This window comes from Megalobrama amblycephala, linkage group LG2 (assembly GCF_018812025.1).
Source record: "Megalobrama amblycephala isolate DHTTF-2021 linkage group LG2, ASM1881202v1, whole genome shotgun sequence".
Classification (NCBI taxonomy): domain Eukaryota; kingdom Metazoa; phylum Chordata; class Actinopteri; order Cypriniformes; family Xenocyprididae; genus Megalobrama; species Megalobrama amblycephala.
The window spans coordinates 32,040,665-32,060,654 of record NC_063045.1 but is presented as its reverse complement, the minus strand read 5'-3'; the positions used below and the strand labels follow the sequence as shown (position 1 = coordinate 32,060,654).

The 19,990-nt window shown below is 36.3% G+C and overlaps 1 protein-coding gene across 1 annotated transcript in view; it reads right to left on the bottom strand.

The window, feature by feature from the left end:
- aldh7a1 (aldehyde dehydrogenase 7 family, member A1) overlaps window positions 1-19,990 on the bottom strand; it is a 117,403-nt gene that overhangs the window by 18,803 nt on the left and 78,610 nt on the right. The window contains exons 10-13 of the mRNA XM_048170704.1: window positions 9,318-9,359; window positions 7,281-7,375; window positions 7,066-7,150; window positions 6,180-6,286 (exon numbers count right to left, since the gene is read on the bottom strand). Coding sequence (XP_048026661.1) covers window positions 6,180-6,286; window positions 7,066-7,150; window positions 7,281-7,375; window positions 9,318-9,359 — 329 coding nt within the window. The remainder of the gene's footprint in view (window positions 1-6,179; window positions 6,287-7,065; window positions 7,151-7,280; window positions 7,376-9,317; window positions 9,360-19,990) is intronic.

The following is a 19,990-nucleotide window of genomic DNA, read 5'->3' as shown; positions in this document are numbered from 1 at the left end:
GTATTATGTGCTTCTATAATTTAATGTCTTATGTCTAATGTCTGTGATCTTAAGTTACCGTGCTTTAATCAGTGTTTTCATGATTGTTGGATATTTATATCCACTACAAGAGCTTATTACGGCTCGAGCAAATGAACGCTGGACGATTCAATTGCTCGGTCTTAAACTAAACAACTCTTTATAATTCCCTATAAATATTTCATTTGAGCTAATTTTACTTCCTAGGGTGTGTTTTCCCTACACTGTAATACTTCTTAAATGGTCTTACTTTACAGCAAACTGATTTATTATCCTTTAACAAACTGCAGATATCCTGTGATTATCATTTATTACACATACTTCTTTTAAAAACACACAGGCCTATAGGGTTATGCTCAGGGCACCTATTATGCACCTTTTTACAAGATGTAAAGTAAGTGTCTGATGTCCCTAGAGTCTGTATGTGCATTTTTAGCTCAAAATATTTACAGATCATTTTCTTTTGTTTTTTCTAAGGATAATTTTTTTTTCCCGTCATCTGGGGCTTTTTGGGGGCCTTAACATGCTCAAAAACTCTTGAAAATTGGCACACACATAGGAATCTGCAGCCATTAGGACGCCACAAAGGATGGGACCTGGGTGTGGCAGGGGGGCTCGACAGCGCCCCCTTGAATGGTGTCCGGACACCATTCAAGGGGGCGCTGTCGAGCCCCCCTGCCACACCCGGGTCCCATCCTTGGTCCATATATCAAACACGCTTGCATGTATTTGTATGAAACTCTGTACTCATATAGACCTCATCGGGCCGAACAATTTTCATGCTCTAAGTTATATGCCAGCTCAACAGGAAGTCAGGTATTATGGGTTGTTTTAAAAAAACGCACGCTCTGGAATTTGATATACTCCCAGGGGCGGATCTACTGGGGTGGCACGGGGTGGCAACTGCCACCCTAAGAAAAAGCTTTGCCACCCCGTCTGCCACCCCAAAATTATCAGAGAATAAAATATAAATGTTAGCAGTGTTTCAAGCACTACTGCTTTTCAGCAGCGGTGCTTCAATGTGATGACATAAAAAAGACAGCGTATTGCAAAATAATGGCAAGAAAACACGTCTTTCAATAAGCTGCATGACGGTTGCACGCGCACGCAGTCAGCTTCATTATCAAATGACTCTTATGAACCGGTTCTTTGGGAGTCAAAAACACAGCGCAGACAAGTTCACTTACGAATTGTTTTCCATTTGTCCGTGAATCGGAAAATAGGCTTGTTCGACTTGATGCAGCGCCGCAAAGACCGATCGGCGGCTGACTTGAAGCAGTGCATGCCGGTAAGAAATGTTGTCCGACTTGATTGGCCGGATTCACCGCATGACAACGATCACGTGTGTTTCGTGTTTATTGTCATGCCTGCAGCTCTACTAATGCTCAAAAATCTGTGTTTTTATAACAGTTAAAGCTCTTTTCATGTAGTCGCGATGTTGTATTGTGTCATGTTTATCAAAATAAAACGGATAAAAAAACGAAGACCCAACTACATTGTTAATTAAATAACATACGCTTATGTTGAACTTTATTCTTGTAAAAACAGACGCTGTAAGCAGTACATAATGTTTTGAATGAAAAGGTCTCTGAAACATCAGTGTATTAGTCAAATATTGCATTTATTTCACTTCAGCTGTGATAAAGTATGCAAACCGATGCAAACGCAGCGCGAGCGTCACTACGAGAAGCAGAAAGTGTCCGACTTGACGTCTCCGTTTTCAGCTCCTCCCCGCCTGCACGCCGCTAATCTCGCCGATCGGTTGCATCCAGCCGCAGCCGATGTCGAACACACCTAATGACTGCTTCTCGGCTAACTCAGAAGTCCTCGAATTTTCGTAATTTTTGCGAGCTGATTCACCGACCGCCTGCTCCACTTTCATCATGGATAAAGGTCTTTTTGCCATCCGACGAAACGGTAACATGAAATCAATAAGAAGATCCCGATCACAGAAACTAGTAAGGTAAGAATCTAAATGTATTTGATCTTTTCTCGATTGCTAACACATTTTAAGTGATTCAGTTGGCCCAGTTTCCCAAACCATTCGCTCAGTTCTCAAAACAAAGACGCATTTCTCAAAACGTTTAACAATGACTACATTAGGTAGCAAAACTGATGACACACACCAGTCAAAATCTGAGAGAGCTGAATGAATAATTTACAGGGGTTTTAAACTTACACAGTACCAGTACTTTAGATGAGGGAAATTTCACTATGTACAGTAAACTGTAGCACGCTGTACACCCTCAAACTTGTGATTGTCAACTTTCTCTGTAGCCATTTGTTATACTGTAATTTGCAGAACTGAGAAATGACTGTCTTGTGTCAGAAGACCAATACACTGCTATAGTACCTTATATACTGTAATAAAATTTGGCCAAATGTGCAGAGGATGCTGAGTTTAGTTTTACTGTAATTGACAGGATACTGTATTGTGGTGCATACCAAGTTCATACATCTACTGCCAGATCAATTTACAATAGTAAAATGAAAAAAAGAAAGAAAAAAATCACTGCTGTATTTTACCCTATCTGTAAATTTATTTTTGTATAGTGTAGTAGACAGTAATTCCTGAATCCCAGTAAGCGGTATTTTTGTTACAGTGTTATATGAATTGATCTCACTAGTGTTCACTGGGCAGTGCAGTAGTCTGTGTATTTGTTAAGTTTTGTGTGTCATCTGAGGCCAAAGTTTGATTTTGTCAGACAAGAATAAGTTTTTGACTAAAACATTTTATTTTGACCTGGAAGTTTGAGGTTTGTACAAGTTGGTGCAGAGTTGTGAGATTGTGTTTATAGTTGTAAGAAAATGTTGAATTGTTTAATTTCAACTAGATTAAAAGTTTGATAGACCGATTTTTGCTGGCATGTCATAAAGCCAACTTAAAATCTTGTTTAAAAAACATAAATAGTTTGGTCAGTTAGGCCAGAATATAGATGTTCTGGGTGATTGCTAAAGTGTTGCTAGGTGGTTGCTAGGAGATTCTGGGTGGTTGCTAGGCTCTTGCTGCAATTGCTGGGGTGTTGCTAGAGTATGTAGTTGATAGGCTGTTCTGGGTGAACACACAGAGACATTCCCACCTCTGTTAATAACAGAAACTCAAAAATTGTTTGCAAAAAACAAGTTTTTATTGTTCTTTAACTTGCACTAAAATATGTTTTATGCCATCGAAGTAACCGGTGTAATATTAATAAAACTGCTCATCTCCATTAGTGATACAAGGTCAGACTCATTTTAAATCTGTTGATGTTTTTCATATAGTGCCTTTACTTGGTGCCATGATGGATATTGAAATCTTGTTATTTATTTTGGTAATGCAATGTTTGTGAACACAATTGTGTATGTCAGGCCATAAATCTCCAAAAACTATGCATGGGTGCTTGCTTTGGTGTTGCCACCCCTCATAGACCTCATGCCACCCCTTTGCCACCCAAAAATAATTTTCTAGATCCGCCCCTGTATACTCCTCCTAGGCAATTAATCCGATCACCACCAAACTCGGTCAGAATGAAGTCAAGACACTGAGGATGTAAAACTGCGAGCGGATTTTTGATATCTCGAACGGTTTGGTCGTGGCGAGGCAACGAATTTATGCCGAGAAAAGGGAAACAGGAAATGTGTTATAACCTCTGCAAACATTGATTGATGTTTATGAAACTTCAGCGGTGTGCTCATTGTAGGAAGCCGATCACATGGATGTGACTTTTGAGTCAAAGTTATAGCGCCATCAACTGGCAGCAGGAAGTGTGTTACTTTCAAAATGCTTTAAGATCACCCTCAAATTTTTACCCAATTTGCTTCAAACTTCATTAGAATAATGTCAAGACATAACAAATGAAGACCTGTAAAACGATTTTTAATATTTTTCAAAACACTGTTGCCATAGCAACAGATCAAACTTCAATATTTGTTTTGGATGGGTTTGAGACACTTAGCATGCTTCAAATTGCATGAAATTCGACTCATATGTCAAGACTGTCATCCAGTAGACATGGGCAAAGCCTCAGAAATGGGCAGGAAGGAGGGCCTCTATAGCACCACCTTTTGAAAAAAGTGGGGGGTTAGTTTAACCTACAGTCACCAAACACGATACACATATTGTTCTCATTAAGCCGGACAACTTTCTAATTTACAGTAATTAGCTCTGACCAACAGGAAGTCCAATAATTTGGTTTGAATGTGGATTATTTTCACCCTCTCTCTCCTCTCTCTGTGGCACCCCCCTCCCCCTCACTCTCTCAGTCTGACTCTTTCTGTGTGTGCATGAGAATGTGTGTGTGTGTGAGGGTCTCTGTCTGTGTCCCTCTCTGTACTTGTTTTGACTATACTTGTGAGGACCAAATGTCCTCACTTATTCTGTGGAATACTTTCACAACCCACTAGTGAGGACATTTGACTGGTCCTCACTATTTTAAAAGGCTTATAAATCAGCCAAAATATGTTTTTATTTAAATCTAGTGATGGTTACATGTTTCTGTGATGGGTAGGTTTATGGCCCTGGTATACTTCAAACAAAATCGAAGAATGAACTGATGTGAAAATGTGAACAAACTGGATATCTGCTTTATAGTACAAAATGAAGTTGTGCTTGTAAAAAAAATGAGGCACTGACATGTTTCATGTTTCATGAGGCACTGTTTTTCATGTTTGATACTGTAAAACTGCTTGATTTTAAGCAATCTATTGAATCAAGGGCTATATGAAGACGTGAAGTGACTGGAGTGCAGAGCTCATGCTAACATTCCCATGTTATGATCAGACGCTTTTCTTATGCTTTCTATAATAAATGCTTGCTATTTTCTCATTTTTGTTGTGTTTATTTTGCTACTGAGAAGAAAGTGCACAGCACATATTTACATATTCATCTAATCGTCGCTCTCAGCAGTGTGGGTGGTGTCAGATGTTCGTTTACAGTATTACGCTGGTCAAGCATTTCAAACTTCGTTTTACTCCTAAATGAGAATGAAAAAGACTTTGTTTGAAGTATACCGGGGCCTTTAGGAGTAGCGGTTGGGTTAGGTGATAGAAAATATCATTGACGCGATTTGTGTGTGTGTGTGTGTGTGTGTGTATATTTTTGATGAACTTATAGAAATATTGAACTGCAAATGATAAATGATAACTTCACACTCATTTGAAATTGAACCATGACATTATATCACTATTTGGACAGGACTACTTTTCAAATGTCATTTGAGTTACAATTATTATTACCAACACCCGTAATTTCATGTTCTGATTCATACAAGACTTAAATCTTTGTTTTGTTTTTACAAAGGAGAGTGTGTGTTTTCTCGACATGGGTGTTATAGAAAGTCATGTGCTGTGTTTGCAAACATCATGTACAACGTATGCCTTTAAATTATTTATTGATATAATTCAAATTTATTAAAAAAACAAAAACAAAAAAAAAAACACTATTTAAGTAAATTTCACTTGATTTTATAAAAGTGTCTGATTAAAATAAACTTGCATAAGTGAGCAGAAAAATGTAGACATGTACCTTACTATTACCTGAGACTGATGTTAAAATCGTCTTTGCAGGTTCTGTGATTTGGTTCGATTTATTAATTTTATAATTTTTTATACCACACATATTGAAATATTTATGAAAGCATGCTTTTGAAGCATAAGACTGTTGCACAAACGATAGTTCAGGGAGGTTTTAAATGCATATTGCCCGCTGTGCACAGTTGCCCTGAAGCCACCGTGTTGGCGGTGCAACCGGGCTTGGGCCCGTCATCGCTGCTTGCAGCTATATTTATAGCATATTAAAATTGCCCTTTTGGGGCTGAGCAAAAACATGCAGTTTTTGTGTGTGTCCCTCAAATGCAAATGAGAACTAAATGCAAACATTTAAATGCAAACTTTTGTTTGAACATGATATTGCCTTCCTGCGGTGCCCTTCAAGAATGCAAAAATACAACTGGAACGTGGTGCTAAAAAACATGGTCCTATAAAAGGCCTAAAATGTAAACTGAATATCATTAAAGGGCTTAAAAAAAAAAAAAAAAAAAAAAAAAAGGCATCCTAATCGAGAAGCACTGACCTAGAAGGAACATCATATCAACACATAGCACAGTAACTGTCAGAAGACACCCTGTTCTGGTGTAATAATGACACTCATACTACTACTATTCATAGTGAATGAAATGTGTTACCTTTCCCCCACACACAAGAGTGCCACCCTGCTGCTTCGCTTGTTCTATGGCTGCAAGATACTGTTGAACAGCCTGTTTGCTGTGCAGAGGTCCATAAAGAGTGTTTGCTGTTACCAAATGCAGAAGAATTAGTGCATAGTTGCATTTTATACAGACGTATAACACATTGGGTCTCATTCACTACACGTGCATACTAGGGATGGGCATTTTTCAATAAAATGTTTTTGAATATTAAAAATGCGCACACGAAATAGGCTAGAATTCTCTGCGGTGTGCTATCATAACATACAGTACAGAACATTCTTAAACACTTGCCATATAATGGTTATGTTTATATGGTTTCACAGGTCATTTTCTTATTGAGAAATAAAAGCATATCCACATGCTTAGGTGAAAGTGTGTTAACAATAACAATGGCTGAAGAGAAAACACGCTCCTGGCACTGATGCTGCAGAGACACGTATAATGGTTTGCTAGGCAAACAAGTTTGTTGAAGCATTTTGTATTTTCTGTCTACCAATGAATCGATCCTCATCTGGCAGAATTCATAACTACATCCAGGGCTGACACCTTTCATCTCAGGTAGACCCTCTGTAATCTTGACTTTAGAACTGGCTCAGCATACTGGCATAATAAACAAATTATTAAACTTGTTTTGAGGATTGCACACTTGTCATTTGTTGCGCATGGGGTCACTCATTTAGAATACTCCAAATTATTTATTATTGATTTATTAATATCAAAACGAAGTTAAGAACAAATTCAAGCATGTACGCACATGTAGTGAATTAGGTGGAATTTCTGGGGGAAAGTTCTCCTGTGCATATAACTATGAATAATACATGCAGTTATTAGTGAATGAGACATTATTCTCTACTGAACTTACGGTCCCAGGGGTCACCGATGCGGATCTGCTGGTAAGCTTTAGTGATTCTCTCCACAACCTGATCATGTACACTTTCATGCAGCATCTAATTCAGCAGGATAACAGATGAATAACAATCAGACAGATAAAGGTAAAAAAGGAGAAACTAGTTAAAGAAAAAAAAAAAGGAGAAACTTTGGTTAAACTAGTGCTTATCTTTAGTACACTATACTAACCAGTCGTCTGGTAGTAGTGCATCGCTGGCCAGCCGTTCCCACAGAGGCAAAGACAGCAGATGGCACAACCAGATTAAGATCAGCATCGTCAAACACTGGGACAAAAACATTATGCAATGACTTTGTGGACTACATAAACATGAAAAGACTTCCTTGAATGAATAAATGTGATGTGATTCCTTACAGACACAACCTCAGATAAACGGAGCAATTCCAATAGGGTCCTCACACCATCGGTGCTCGGGCCCTGACTAGGATGACCACCTGGTTGCTCTGTTTTCGGGGCAATGCGGGACACGGGGAGAGAGATAAATTCTCTACTATTGCTCTCTACTACAGATGCAATTGATGCAATAATCTTTGTTAAATGTGATTAGCTCTGTGACTGGCCCTCAGTTTGCCCAGGTTCAAGTGATACAATGTAATTTATTATTTAATTGATTGTGTAATTTATTATTACACACTTATTATTCTTAATATTTTTAACTTGCTTACTTTGACAACGTTGTATGAGAACTGAACTGAGCTGGTCGATGACATCACTGTTTTCTCCAAAGCTGCTGCATAGATAAATTAACTAAATTGATAACTAATGATTTTTACAACAGAAATGAATCAATATTGAATTTACTTAAAGGTCAACTGAAGTGCCTTGGAACGCACAGCTTTATTCACTGTGTTGACGAATTTTCCAATGAAACAGGAAGACAGGGCGGGATATATCTAGAAGCTCCTCCCTTTTTTTCAAAGAAGTCCTGGCTAGTGATGCTGTATTAAGCCTTCACCCTAAGTTCACTTTTGATGAGGTCCACACTGGTTCCTTGACTCCATCCACATAGCCGTCATCAGTGGGAAAAAAACCCAGTCTATGAGTGCGTTGGTTAGTTATTTTTCCTGCTCTAGCTAGAACATGTCAGCTGGTCAAATGTATTTTTAAATGGCAATCACAGTTTCATTATTTTTTTATTGTTTTTTTATTGTTTTATTGTTGAAAAAAAATACAGGTACAAGTAAAAGGCGGGACACTTCTTACGTCTTGCAGGATGTGGGACAAAGCTCCCAATTTTGAGATTGTACCATGGTGGTCACCCTACCTCAGACTAACTACCTACAGGCCTAACACATTTTATTAGGGCTGCAACTAACAATTATTTTTGATAACCAATTAATCTGTCAAATATTTTTTCAATTAAAAAAAAAAAAAAACATATCCTGCTCAATGCTCATCTTCCAAACAATGTGAACTGGAGGTGGAGCCTTTGAAAACCGCTACAAATGTATGAACGTAGGCTATGATACGCAGCAAATGGTTTAACAAATGTTAAAGTTTTAAAGCAGCAGGACAATATAAATCAATAAATTATCGATTGCTACATCAGTAAGATTTCAAGTAATTATTGTCAATTCAAAATTTAATATCCAACACAAAATGAAACTGCTCATAAGCATCTTTAAAGTGTTTAATAATGTTTAATGTTTTTTCTGCTTTGGACATGGGTCATACACCTTTCCAGCAGCAAGCTCACTCTGTGAACTTCAGAGTTTTTCCAAGAATGTTCTTTTAATAGAAATTTGTTTTTGATTATTTTCATTATCGATTATATCAACTAGTTGTTGCAGCCCTACAGTTTATTCAATTATAATTATTCAAAAGACTAAAGGCCCGTTCACACCGAGAACAATAACTATAAAGATAACGATAACTGTATTAGTGTCCACACCAACGAATGATAACATTGTTTATTCTAAGTACGCGCTGCAGGTTTGTTGTCTGCTGCTTTAAATGCTCAAGCTCTTTAAAGCGGAACAGATTCTGATTGGTTGTCAATGTTTTTATCGTTCATTAGCTGAAAAAAAATTTGAAAGTGATTCCAACAATATCATTTCTCTGTGCCGTTATCATTACAGTTGTGGTGTAGACTATTTCTTTATATTTAGAAAGATTTTTTAGAACTATATTATTATTGTCCTTGGTGTGAACGGGCCTTTATACATTCAAACAAAAAGACCCTTTTCAATTATTTAAATTCAACAAACCTATGATGGCGTTATTTCCTCCCAGCTCCAGTAGCTGACGACCTGTTCAAAAATCAAAATATTCACTTCATAAGTCAAAATCAGGAACCAAAACAGGTTTTACTAGAGCTACACAATTTTGGATAAATTGAGAAGCACACTTTTTTATTTCAAATAGAGATCACGATTCTCCCACGATTATGAACAATTAAACAAAACAATGTAACTTACTAGAGGTTCTGACAACATATTAATTGCTGCAGTCTATTTAAAATGTTTAATCAATTTCAATGAATTATTTTAAAAGAATGATTTAAATCAGTGGTTCTCAAACTTTTTAGCATGGAGTACCCCCTGAAGGGATTACCATCCTTCTGCGTACCCCCTCTCTTCCACTTCGACTGCAGTCACACCTTTTCCATTAAGGGACAATATTTGCCCCCTAAATTGATTTTCCAGTGCATATTTTTACGTTTATGAATAACTTTATAAAATAAATAATGTTTTAAATAAAAAATGTTTAATAGAGAAATATGCAATGATGGTAAAACGAAGTGATACTTTTAAATATTAAACCAAAACTGCCAGTAGGTGGCAGCAAGTCACTGTTTTTATGAGTGAGTCATCGAGTCATTCATTCAGTAACGAAGCAAGTGGCTATGAATGAATCATTGAATCATTGACTCTCACGATTCGTTCAAAGCCGCATTCGTATGTTGTAGTTCTGCTCTGGTTTTCGTTAGAAATATTTTTTCGTTGCAAAATAAGAGTAAATACTGACAGTACTGTGTTTAAAATGTACGTTTTGTTTTTTGACCTGTTGTATAATAATGTCACGTTTGCAGTCATGTGGATATTTGGGTACAATTGCATTCTTCCTCGTTATCAACATTAAATAGGCCTACAAGAACTCACACAAGGTATGTTTTTGTATCAAAGAAAGTTTGAGTTTTAAATTGATATAAATCCACTATCTGTGTCTATTTGTTCTTCATGCAAGTGCTAAATCCACTTTTACAAAGGTGCATTGTCGAGAACGGCAGTAATTTAGCGCGATTTAAGGCAGCAGATTCTGCACGCAATCTATCATATGCATGTTGCTTGTGTGGATGCAGTCATTTTAGACTGCAAAACGTGAGGTAATTTGATTAAATGTAATGGATTTACGGCATTTTGCCAGTTAGAAATACATGCTCAGTTTAAATATTATTTTAAGGTATGGTAGAGTTAAATTAACTACTCCGCATTTTGTTCGCGTACCCCTGGGGGTACGTGAGGTGACAAAAGGGGGTACGCGAACAAAATGCGGAGTAGCGTACCCCAGTTTGAGAAACACTGATTTAAATGATTGATTCACAAATACTTCACTTGTTTCATTTTTGATCGAATCCCTTAGTAATCAATATAATTGTTATATGAATAGGGCTGCAACTAACGATTATTTTGATAATCGATTAGTTGGCCGATTATTTTTCGATTAATCAGATAAAAATCCTAATTTTATTTATTTTTATTTTATTGACAAAAAAAACACTATTGCACATCCTGCCCAATGTACTTCAAACAAATGTGCCAGCTGAATGCTATGAAAACATACAGTCATAAGAGAACACAAATATATTTCAGGAATCTATCAAAAACATAAAAAGAAACTAAAAATGGTATTGCAATTTATTAGGAAAATAACAAACTGAAACAACTAAATAGTTTCTAAATAATATTCACACATAATATTCAAAAAAACGTAGTCTCTGTTCGTATTGACTGTAACTGGGCATCTGAAAAAAAACAAACAACAACTATGAAGTGTGAAGTTGACTATGAAGTTTTACTTTTTCCTGCCTATCTTGTAAAACAGTAAAATCAAACATTCATGGATAACAACAATAAATATATTGTATCTTTAGAATTACTGCTGTAACCAAAGAGCTTACACATACTGGTGGATTAATCATTACAGAAACATGAAAAATGATTTTAGTAATCACCAATACTGAGTTTATGCTGCCCTGACCTGTGGCACAAACCATACAATGGGTCTCAGATGTCTAATAATTTTAGCACTGTATATAGTGTGAATATAGTTTAAATCTCTACTCTACATTAAAAATGAAGATAGTAATAAAGATAATAAAGAAAAACAGAAACTCACTGTTAACCAACAGGCAAGATAAATGTTCTGCAGGAACACACACATTCACTCTGGACAAAATCACCTCTTTCTGTCATTTCTTTATCCTGTAAATAGGCTAAAAGAAACGTCTTACATTTATTTTCAATTAGTTCTCCCTTTACAGTTAATACCTATCATAAAATACTTGAATGACATGTTGACTTTTAAATCTAAATTTAACTTTAAACAACATATATTTCAGCAAAATGAATATTTTTGCACTGAATATTAATAGTCTCCCTCTCTCCCGCGTTCCGTCTGTCTGACACGGGTGTGCGCGCCGGCGCTCATTCAGTAGAGTTTTAAGTTTAACGCAGACTGTCAGGACGAACCTTTATGCAAAATGTAAATGCTCGCGTGAATTTGTAATAGGGATGGGCATTTTCCAAAATATTGTATTTGAATATTTGGGCTCGTAAAAAACGAATTATTTGAATATTCGTTTATTTAAATGAGGACGACGTTATTTTTTTAAAAATTCATCAAGATTTTGTAACCATTTCTAAACAAGCTTGCGATTAGGCAATATGCACAACAAGCTTACGTTATATCTGAAACTTTTATTTCAAAGCATTAAACATTATGTGTAAACAAAAAAAAAATACTATATATAAAGAAAAAAAACATTTAAGCTCAAGCAGCATGAACGGGAAAAACGCTAATAAAGCAGACAGTGCCAGTTATCGTACAAAACGTTCATAATACACTCAAGTCAGTAACATTATATGGTATGGTTATCGTTTTCATATTGTTTCACATGTTCATGTTGAATGGAAAGTAAAGTTAGGCTACTGTAGCCTACCCCCACCCCCAAAATATTTTTTTCTTGCTTATCCAAAAAATTATCCGATCCGTGACTCAAAAACAGTAATATGATCCGAACTGTAAGTTTTGTGATCCGTTGAATCGCTACTGAACAATATTCAATATTAGTAGCTAATATTAGAAATCATATATCAGTTTTTCTTAATCGCTTTGGCTCATTTTTAAAAACTAATTTTACAATTTTTATTAGGGCTGTGTAGGCTATCACCAAGAATTTGAACATTTCTTCCTTTCATTCGCTTTTAGGCCTATTATATTTGCATTCTTCACTGTAGAAAAAAACACTGTAGGACAGAAACCTTTTTGCTTGCACGTCAGTTTCTATTTAACACAGTTTGTGCTTGTTATTAGATTTTATAAGGTGTGTCAAGTTTATAGTGCATTTCACACACGCTGGTGATTTTTACTTTCGCTTTCTAGGCAGCGCAAATCAAACATAGCCTGAATGTCTGAAGATAAAACTAGCTTTTCAGACCTTTTACAACAAGTGTCAGTTGCTTGTAACATCAGGAGATAACATGAAGATATTATTAAAGAGAAATGGTCTCTTTCCTGTCCTTCATACGGTAGGCTATATGATGCATCTTTGTGTGGAAATAAAAAATTAATGTTTTTAAGAATAATACTTATATTTCTTATTATTTAAGTTACCATTATTTACTGATATTTATTTCATAGCTTTACAGGCTGTAGTGTGCTGTTTCACTGACGGAATAGCTAAAATAAACACGCAGGTCTGTTACAAAATGGATGTTTGAGCATTTGTTTATTTTTTATATTTCAAAATTTATTTAAAGTCCCTGTAAAGTCATTTTAAAGTATGTGTTCTGAGTTTTTCACTCTGCAGAAAAATGTATTAACCACCCAGGCAAACTTGAATGATTAAAAAAATCTGCAAATAAATTAAAAAAGTTATCAAAATCTCGAAAAAATAGGCAGCGCTCTCTGCTCTCAAACGCTGGGGGCGCGTCCTCTGGTGGCGCTGAAACCACGCCCACTCGTGAGAGCTGCAGTCTCAACTAACTTGAGTCTACTGAGTCAAACATACTGATGCATATAAAAAGAATCATTTAGATGATTGCAAATTTTAGTAGAGTTACTGTGGACTACCTACTAATTATAACATAAGCAAACTCGGCAACTTACACTCATTGGTGGGCACGAACTGCCGACTGTTGTTGAGTCGACAAATGACGGTGCCGCGAGACGGGAGGATGCATAGATATATACACTAGATGTCGCCTTGGCTACGGCAGTTCATTGGAACGAATGCGTCATTAACAGGGGAGCCTTCCTCTTTAATGCATCAGCGTCAATGTAGGCAAGGGTCTAACGGAAATAAAATCACCATAAATCGTCATGAATGCGATTTTCTAGTTTTTCTTGGGGGGGTTCGTTCCAACGGACAGACATGTATTTATCATTGAGTCCAGAGAAAATTTAAGGTTTTGATATTAAGATAATCTACTTTTTAAAAAATATAATGCATAGTGCTAGTAGGCCTAAGTTTATTAGTAACATTCTTCCACTTGAGTAAACTTCGAATGAACTATCGCTACTTACATATAATTATTAAAGAATAAAACAGAAAAACAACATGAAAATCACCACTTGGGGAGATCTAGAACAAGAATCAGGTGGAGTTTGTAGAAAACAATTTGATTTTTTTTATGAATTTTTAAAATATGTCTGTATAGTGAGGTAGTCTATGACTTTGACATATAATTATTAAAGAATAAAACAGTAAAACAACATGATAGTCACCGCAGTTGTACTTAATTGGGAACATGTATAACAAGAATCAGGTTAAGTTTGCAGTAAACATTTTATTTATTTTTTATGAATTTTAAAAATATTTCTACCGACACCTATAACACCTACCACGCAACCTCATGTATACGCGCAATACATTTTAAGCATAGATGGCGTGACCGCATACAGGTCGCGGGGCAGGCACGTTTATCCGTGGCAGGTCGCGGGGCAGGCACATTTATCCGTGGCAGGTCGCGGGGCAGGCACATTTATCCGTGGCAGGTCGCGGGGAAGGCACATTTATCCGTGGCAGGTCGCGGGGCAGGCACATTTATCCGTGGCAGGTCGCGGGGCAGGCACATTTATCCGTGGCAGGTCGCGGGGCAGGCGGGTATAGCCGTGGCAGCGGTGACAGAACGCGGGGCAGGCGCATATAGCAGTGACAGGTCGAGTGGCAGCTGCCACTAGCGGTGACGGGTCGAGTGACAGGTCTCAGTGGCCCCTGCCACGCAAACTGTCAAAAATGAATGGGTAACTAGCATGGATTAGCTGCAGTCGTTAACCAATGACTGAAACAAACCAACGTAACCAGAAATATAATTTCGTAACATTCAATATCATAAAACACATTCTCACTTGTGAAATGTAATCCCTTGCTGTCTGGTTTTTAGATTTCTTTCGTTTGAACATCCATACGCAGCACAAAAGTCCGGCATCGTCCATGAATTCAAAGTACAGGCGGAGATAGCAGCGTTACCTAGCTACTTCCTATGACAAGACCCCTGTTCCAAGATGGCGGCGGTTTTGACGCATGCTTAGAACCCCAAGGCGACATCTAGTGTATATATCTATGGGGAGGATGAAGGCTGGGACGGGAGAGACTCTGTCCGGCCCCATATATCATCGGTTATCGGTGGGACGGTAGGAAGGCCGAGGCGCGAGGGGGGCCGAGGTCTATTCAGTCACAATTACCAAAAACAGCGGATTATCTGTGAATCCCAGCTGTCTGATTAAAGTTTGTAAAATTATCCGGTGTAGAACGATCACTTTAGAATCTTTCATATCGTCGTTTTAGACAATTTAAATAAGGAGACCGAGCATATTGTATATTATAACAACCATGTAAATGTGCAAAGGGCTGTATAACCGTAATGACACTCGAGATTGAGCGAGTGAACCGCTGTAGAGTTAGAGGCGGCGCCACGCTCGGTGCGTCATCGACAGTTATATAGTGTTAGGGGAGGGGCTATGCTCGGGGGTCCAAGTGCGTCATCAGACCCCCGTTTTAGCTCCGCCCAAAAAATCCTGAACAGACACTTGGTGAAAAACTGTTTAACGCTCTAACTTCACAATAGACCTTTTTCACAAGAATCGGAAATCACGTGACGCAGGGTAAAGTTAGTTCCGCTATGAGTCTACGGCTATTAGATTGATATGCTCTTTTCTCAAATATCGCTTCTTACCTTTTCTGTTTTGTCTGTTTTCCAAATAGCTTTTCTATAATCTACAAATAAATTTTCTACTTGTTTGTAGCTTATACAGCCACTCAGACCGTTGATCGAATTTACCGGCAGGTGGATTTATTAGGAGCCGTAAGCTACAGTAAAGGCTACGCAGCTACTCATTCAGCAATTTCCCAGCTCGTATTACGTACGACGAACATTATTTATATAATTTATTAATAAAAAAAAATAAAAAAAATAACTCCCAATATATACTTTAATGTGGGATATAAAGTCGTGAGATACATATATTGTCGTGAGTTTAATACGTTTTAAAAATATATAGCATGTTAATCTCATATGGCATCACATCCCACATTCAAGCATATGTTATAATTAATCCTGATCGATTAAAATGATTAAACTAAAACAATTTCCAACACCACACTGTACACAACTATCAGTCTTTGCATGTTACAACAGCACAACAATACTGTAAATAATACACACTTTAAGATGATGACGACAGGAAAATGAGTGAGAGATGACTTAAGTGTTTATATCCAGAAATATCCAGGGTGCGAGCGGTCCTGCTTCATGAATCAGAGGATCAGGCTTGTGTGATAAGGATCTGCCAGTCGATCATTTCCCCAGCACGTCGCTAAAAACACTCTATACATCCCAATATGTGCATACTATCCACCCTAAATAGTACTGAATATTACTAATGTCACATAGTATGCACGTTGAGACGCAGACACTGTCTTTACAGCACATGGAGCGCGATAATGCACAGCCGCGCCAAACAGACACAAAGAATATAACTAGTTTAACCGCCATCACTTCGAATTATTTATTAAATGTAGCTCTTAATGAGAGCGCTGTAGTCTCACCAATAATTCACCAAGACCGTTCAAACATTTTCATGACATTTAATTCGTAAAACGACTTTGATTCCCGAACTGGTTCTGATCGAGGCTATCTATCACTGTAACCGGAAAAACTTTTACACTGCGTGGCCCATTCCGGAAGCCAAAAACCCGGAAGTGTGAAAAAGGTCTATTAAGCATTACACAATTCACAGTCTTTGTAGTGTGTTTCAGCAATACATTTGTAACATTTAGAAAGTGTTTAGAAAGAGTTCTCAGAATTGACTTTACAGGGACTTTAATTGAGGTATATATACACACACTAACTCCAAATATTTATATGTATGATTACCATCATATTTTTAAAAAATTGGCTAGTTAAATAAAATAGTAAAATATTTTCAACAGATTTTCTTGTGGTTTTAGAAAAACTGTCATAAAGAACACATCAACATATGCATAAAACCTGACCAAAAACTTCTGGGTCTGGATCTGCATTTGGATCTATAATCACTATTTGGTGCAATCTAAGTAAAAAGAAAATGGTAAAAAGAAAATGCTTACAGGATCCTTTATGTATGTATATATATATATATATATATATATATATATATATATATATATATATATATATATATATATATATATATATATATATATATATATATATATATATATATATATATATATATATATATACATACATACATACATATATATATATATATATATATATATATTACACACACACACGGTCAAACCAAAAATTATATCTGATATATTTGACATGATTTTTCACGATTATCTTGGCCAAAAGAATTCACAAAAATGGTATATCGTGATATCTATAGAAATCTTGAAAAAAATTATGCTATCAGACAAATTCATCTTTATTGTGTTTAATTTGTAATTTTTGGACCAATGAATCATATCATTGCATACAAAAGGTACAATTAAACTTAACAGAGCTAAAATGCTAACCAGTTTTAGCTTAGCACTGGTGATGGTGGGCGCTTGTGAAAGCACTCCTTTGTGAAGCTTTGAAACCTTTGTGTAACATTTGTTTCGAACCAGTGGTCAGGAGTGTGTATTAAACTGCCAAAGTCACTTGATTTCAGTGAACAAGACTTCAACACGTCACAACTGTTTCGAAAATGTTTCGAAATTTCAACAATTCGTTGTTGGGGGCCGATCTCAGTGAACCCATGAATCACTGATCGTCACCATTGAACCAGCATTCATAGTTTTTACCTGATCTCAGATCAGTTTTATACATTTAGACATTTTTAATGAGACATTTGTGTAATTAGTAGAAGTTATAGTCTCTTGGCCTGTTTAGACAAGCCCTCCATAAAACAAACAAAACAAGCCCTGCTAATTAATAAAAGAACACATTATACAGACACTTCATATTTAATGGCATTTGATTTGTTTTTTATATTATACTTTGATATATTTAATATATTATACTTTGAATAAAACATTTGCGATAGCAATTGAGGAAGCTTCTGTTGCTCATGTACAAAATGTTTGTTCAAGTAGCTTGTACAGTGGTACTGCTTAGAAAGTTCGATGAGTTATTTATCCTGTACACTAGCTCTTTGGTGGCATTGTGCGTGTGTGTGTTGTCTTTAAGAAAATTAAAATAAAGAGGAGGGGAAAAAAAATTGCAATGGGTTTGTAAAATCAGTTTTTATGCATGTTTAGGCAGGAGTTTTTTTGTTGCATTTACAACTTTTGACCAGCAGGCATCACCAGCGTGTGGTGTTGAGCGCTTCTAAACAGTGAATCATTCTGCGAAGATTTAAAGCTTTGAATAGGTTAATTTCTCCCATCACTACTTAGTAATACAGATTCAAAGTACAACAATATGAGAATAACGTTTTTACTCCAAACTCACGTTACTGCATCAATCGAGTCTTTGAAGTAACTTCTGTGAACTGCTGTGGCTTCTTATCACAGAATGAGGCAGAAATTATATTATTTTATTCTATGCGGCCTTATGTCTCACACAGGACGAAAAATAAAAAATAATAGTATTCTATACCGAATGATAAAGGCCATGTCGATTAGCATTGCAATATAAATATACATTAACCTTATGAAAAATACCCGAGATGGCTTAAAGAACACAGATAGACCATATACTTTTGCAATCGTGCATTAATTCTCTTCACATTTCATCTGTCAAAACACATCTTTTAATTGCTGGATACCTTTGCATTTCCTGGAAAGTATTTGTTTTATTACTTCTGAGTCTCGCTTGTGAACCTTGTGCGAGGGCGATCTCCGGCGTAGAGTATGAACAAAGCAAATTGCATGTGAGAGTTTAATGTGTTTAATATATACATACATATATATATTTATTTATTTATTTTGGATGCCACAATTCTCAATATAATATTGAGCCATTCAGTACAACATCCACGGTTCAATACGAGCTTGTGAATTGCGGTTCTTCCAGTTTTGCATTTAAATTGCTGTAAGTTTTATTTCTCTCCGAATGGACTCTATGCATGGTCACTTCCGTGTTTTTCCTCAGAGCGCATATTTACATACGGTGCTGCATCATAAGCCATTGTTCCTTACCTACAGCTGTCAAAATGACTGAGGAGAAAATTACTTTTTAGTGTCGCTGCTAGGGCTGGACGATTATGACCTAAAATCAAAACCTTGATTAATTGAACATTTTACCTCAATTACAATTAATGAATGATTATTTTCTCTTTTTTTTTTCCCCCTCATAGTTCACTTACAAGGTTTGTACTGTAAATATATGCTTGACAAGTAAAGATGGGATATTGTTTGTATGTGTGTTTCCCGGATTACTGTAAAATGATGTCCATCGCACTGTGAGGCTGTTGGCTGTCACACGTCCAGTAAAATGGAGAAGGGCATTAAAGTGGTCATGAACTGAGAAATCAAATTTTCCTTGTCATGTAAAAGATCATCATATTATAAGAATATCCTGTAAGTTTCAGAACTGAGAACTTCCTTGTTAGTCCAAAAACAGCTTTTATCGTAGCCAAGGCCAGATAGCAACTCGTTGTGGAATGTGCCTATGATGGTAAAAGACCATACACAGGTAAAACCATACATGAACACTCACTACCATTGTCAAATTATATTATATTATATTATATTATATTATATTATATTATATTATATTATATTATATTATATTATATTATATAGGCCCATAAAAAAACAACACCTAAACACAGGTAAAATACACCTTAACAAAGACATGAATTATATATTCCCCTACCCACCTAATAAATATATTACAATACAAATGGCTATAACAGTTTTCAATATAAATATTCCACATTTCCACAAACCATGGTAATTTACTACAGTTCATTCATGGTAAATGTTTGTAAGGGTGGTGATTTTGGGATTTAAAAGTCTTCTATCTTCATTCATGGCACGTTTCTCCTGTTTTCCTCATCAGTCTTGTTAGGAATGTTGAGGCTGTTTCATCCGATTTAAACTAGTTTAATCAATGAGTGATTTGTAGTTTGTAAATGAGAGATGTGTGTCAAATTGAAACGCTTCTCACTAGATGTCGCAACACTGTTTAATAATGGTGATCGGAAAAAACCCAGCTCCTTTAAGCTTTCGTTCTGTTAT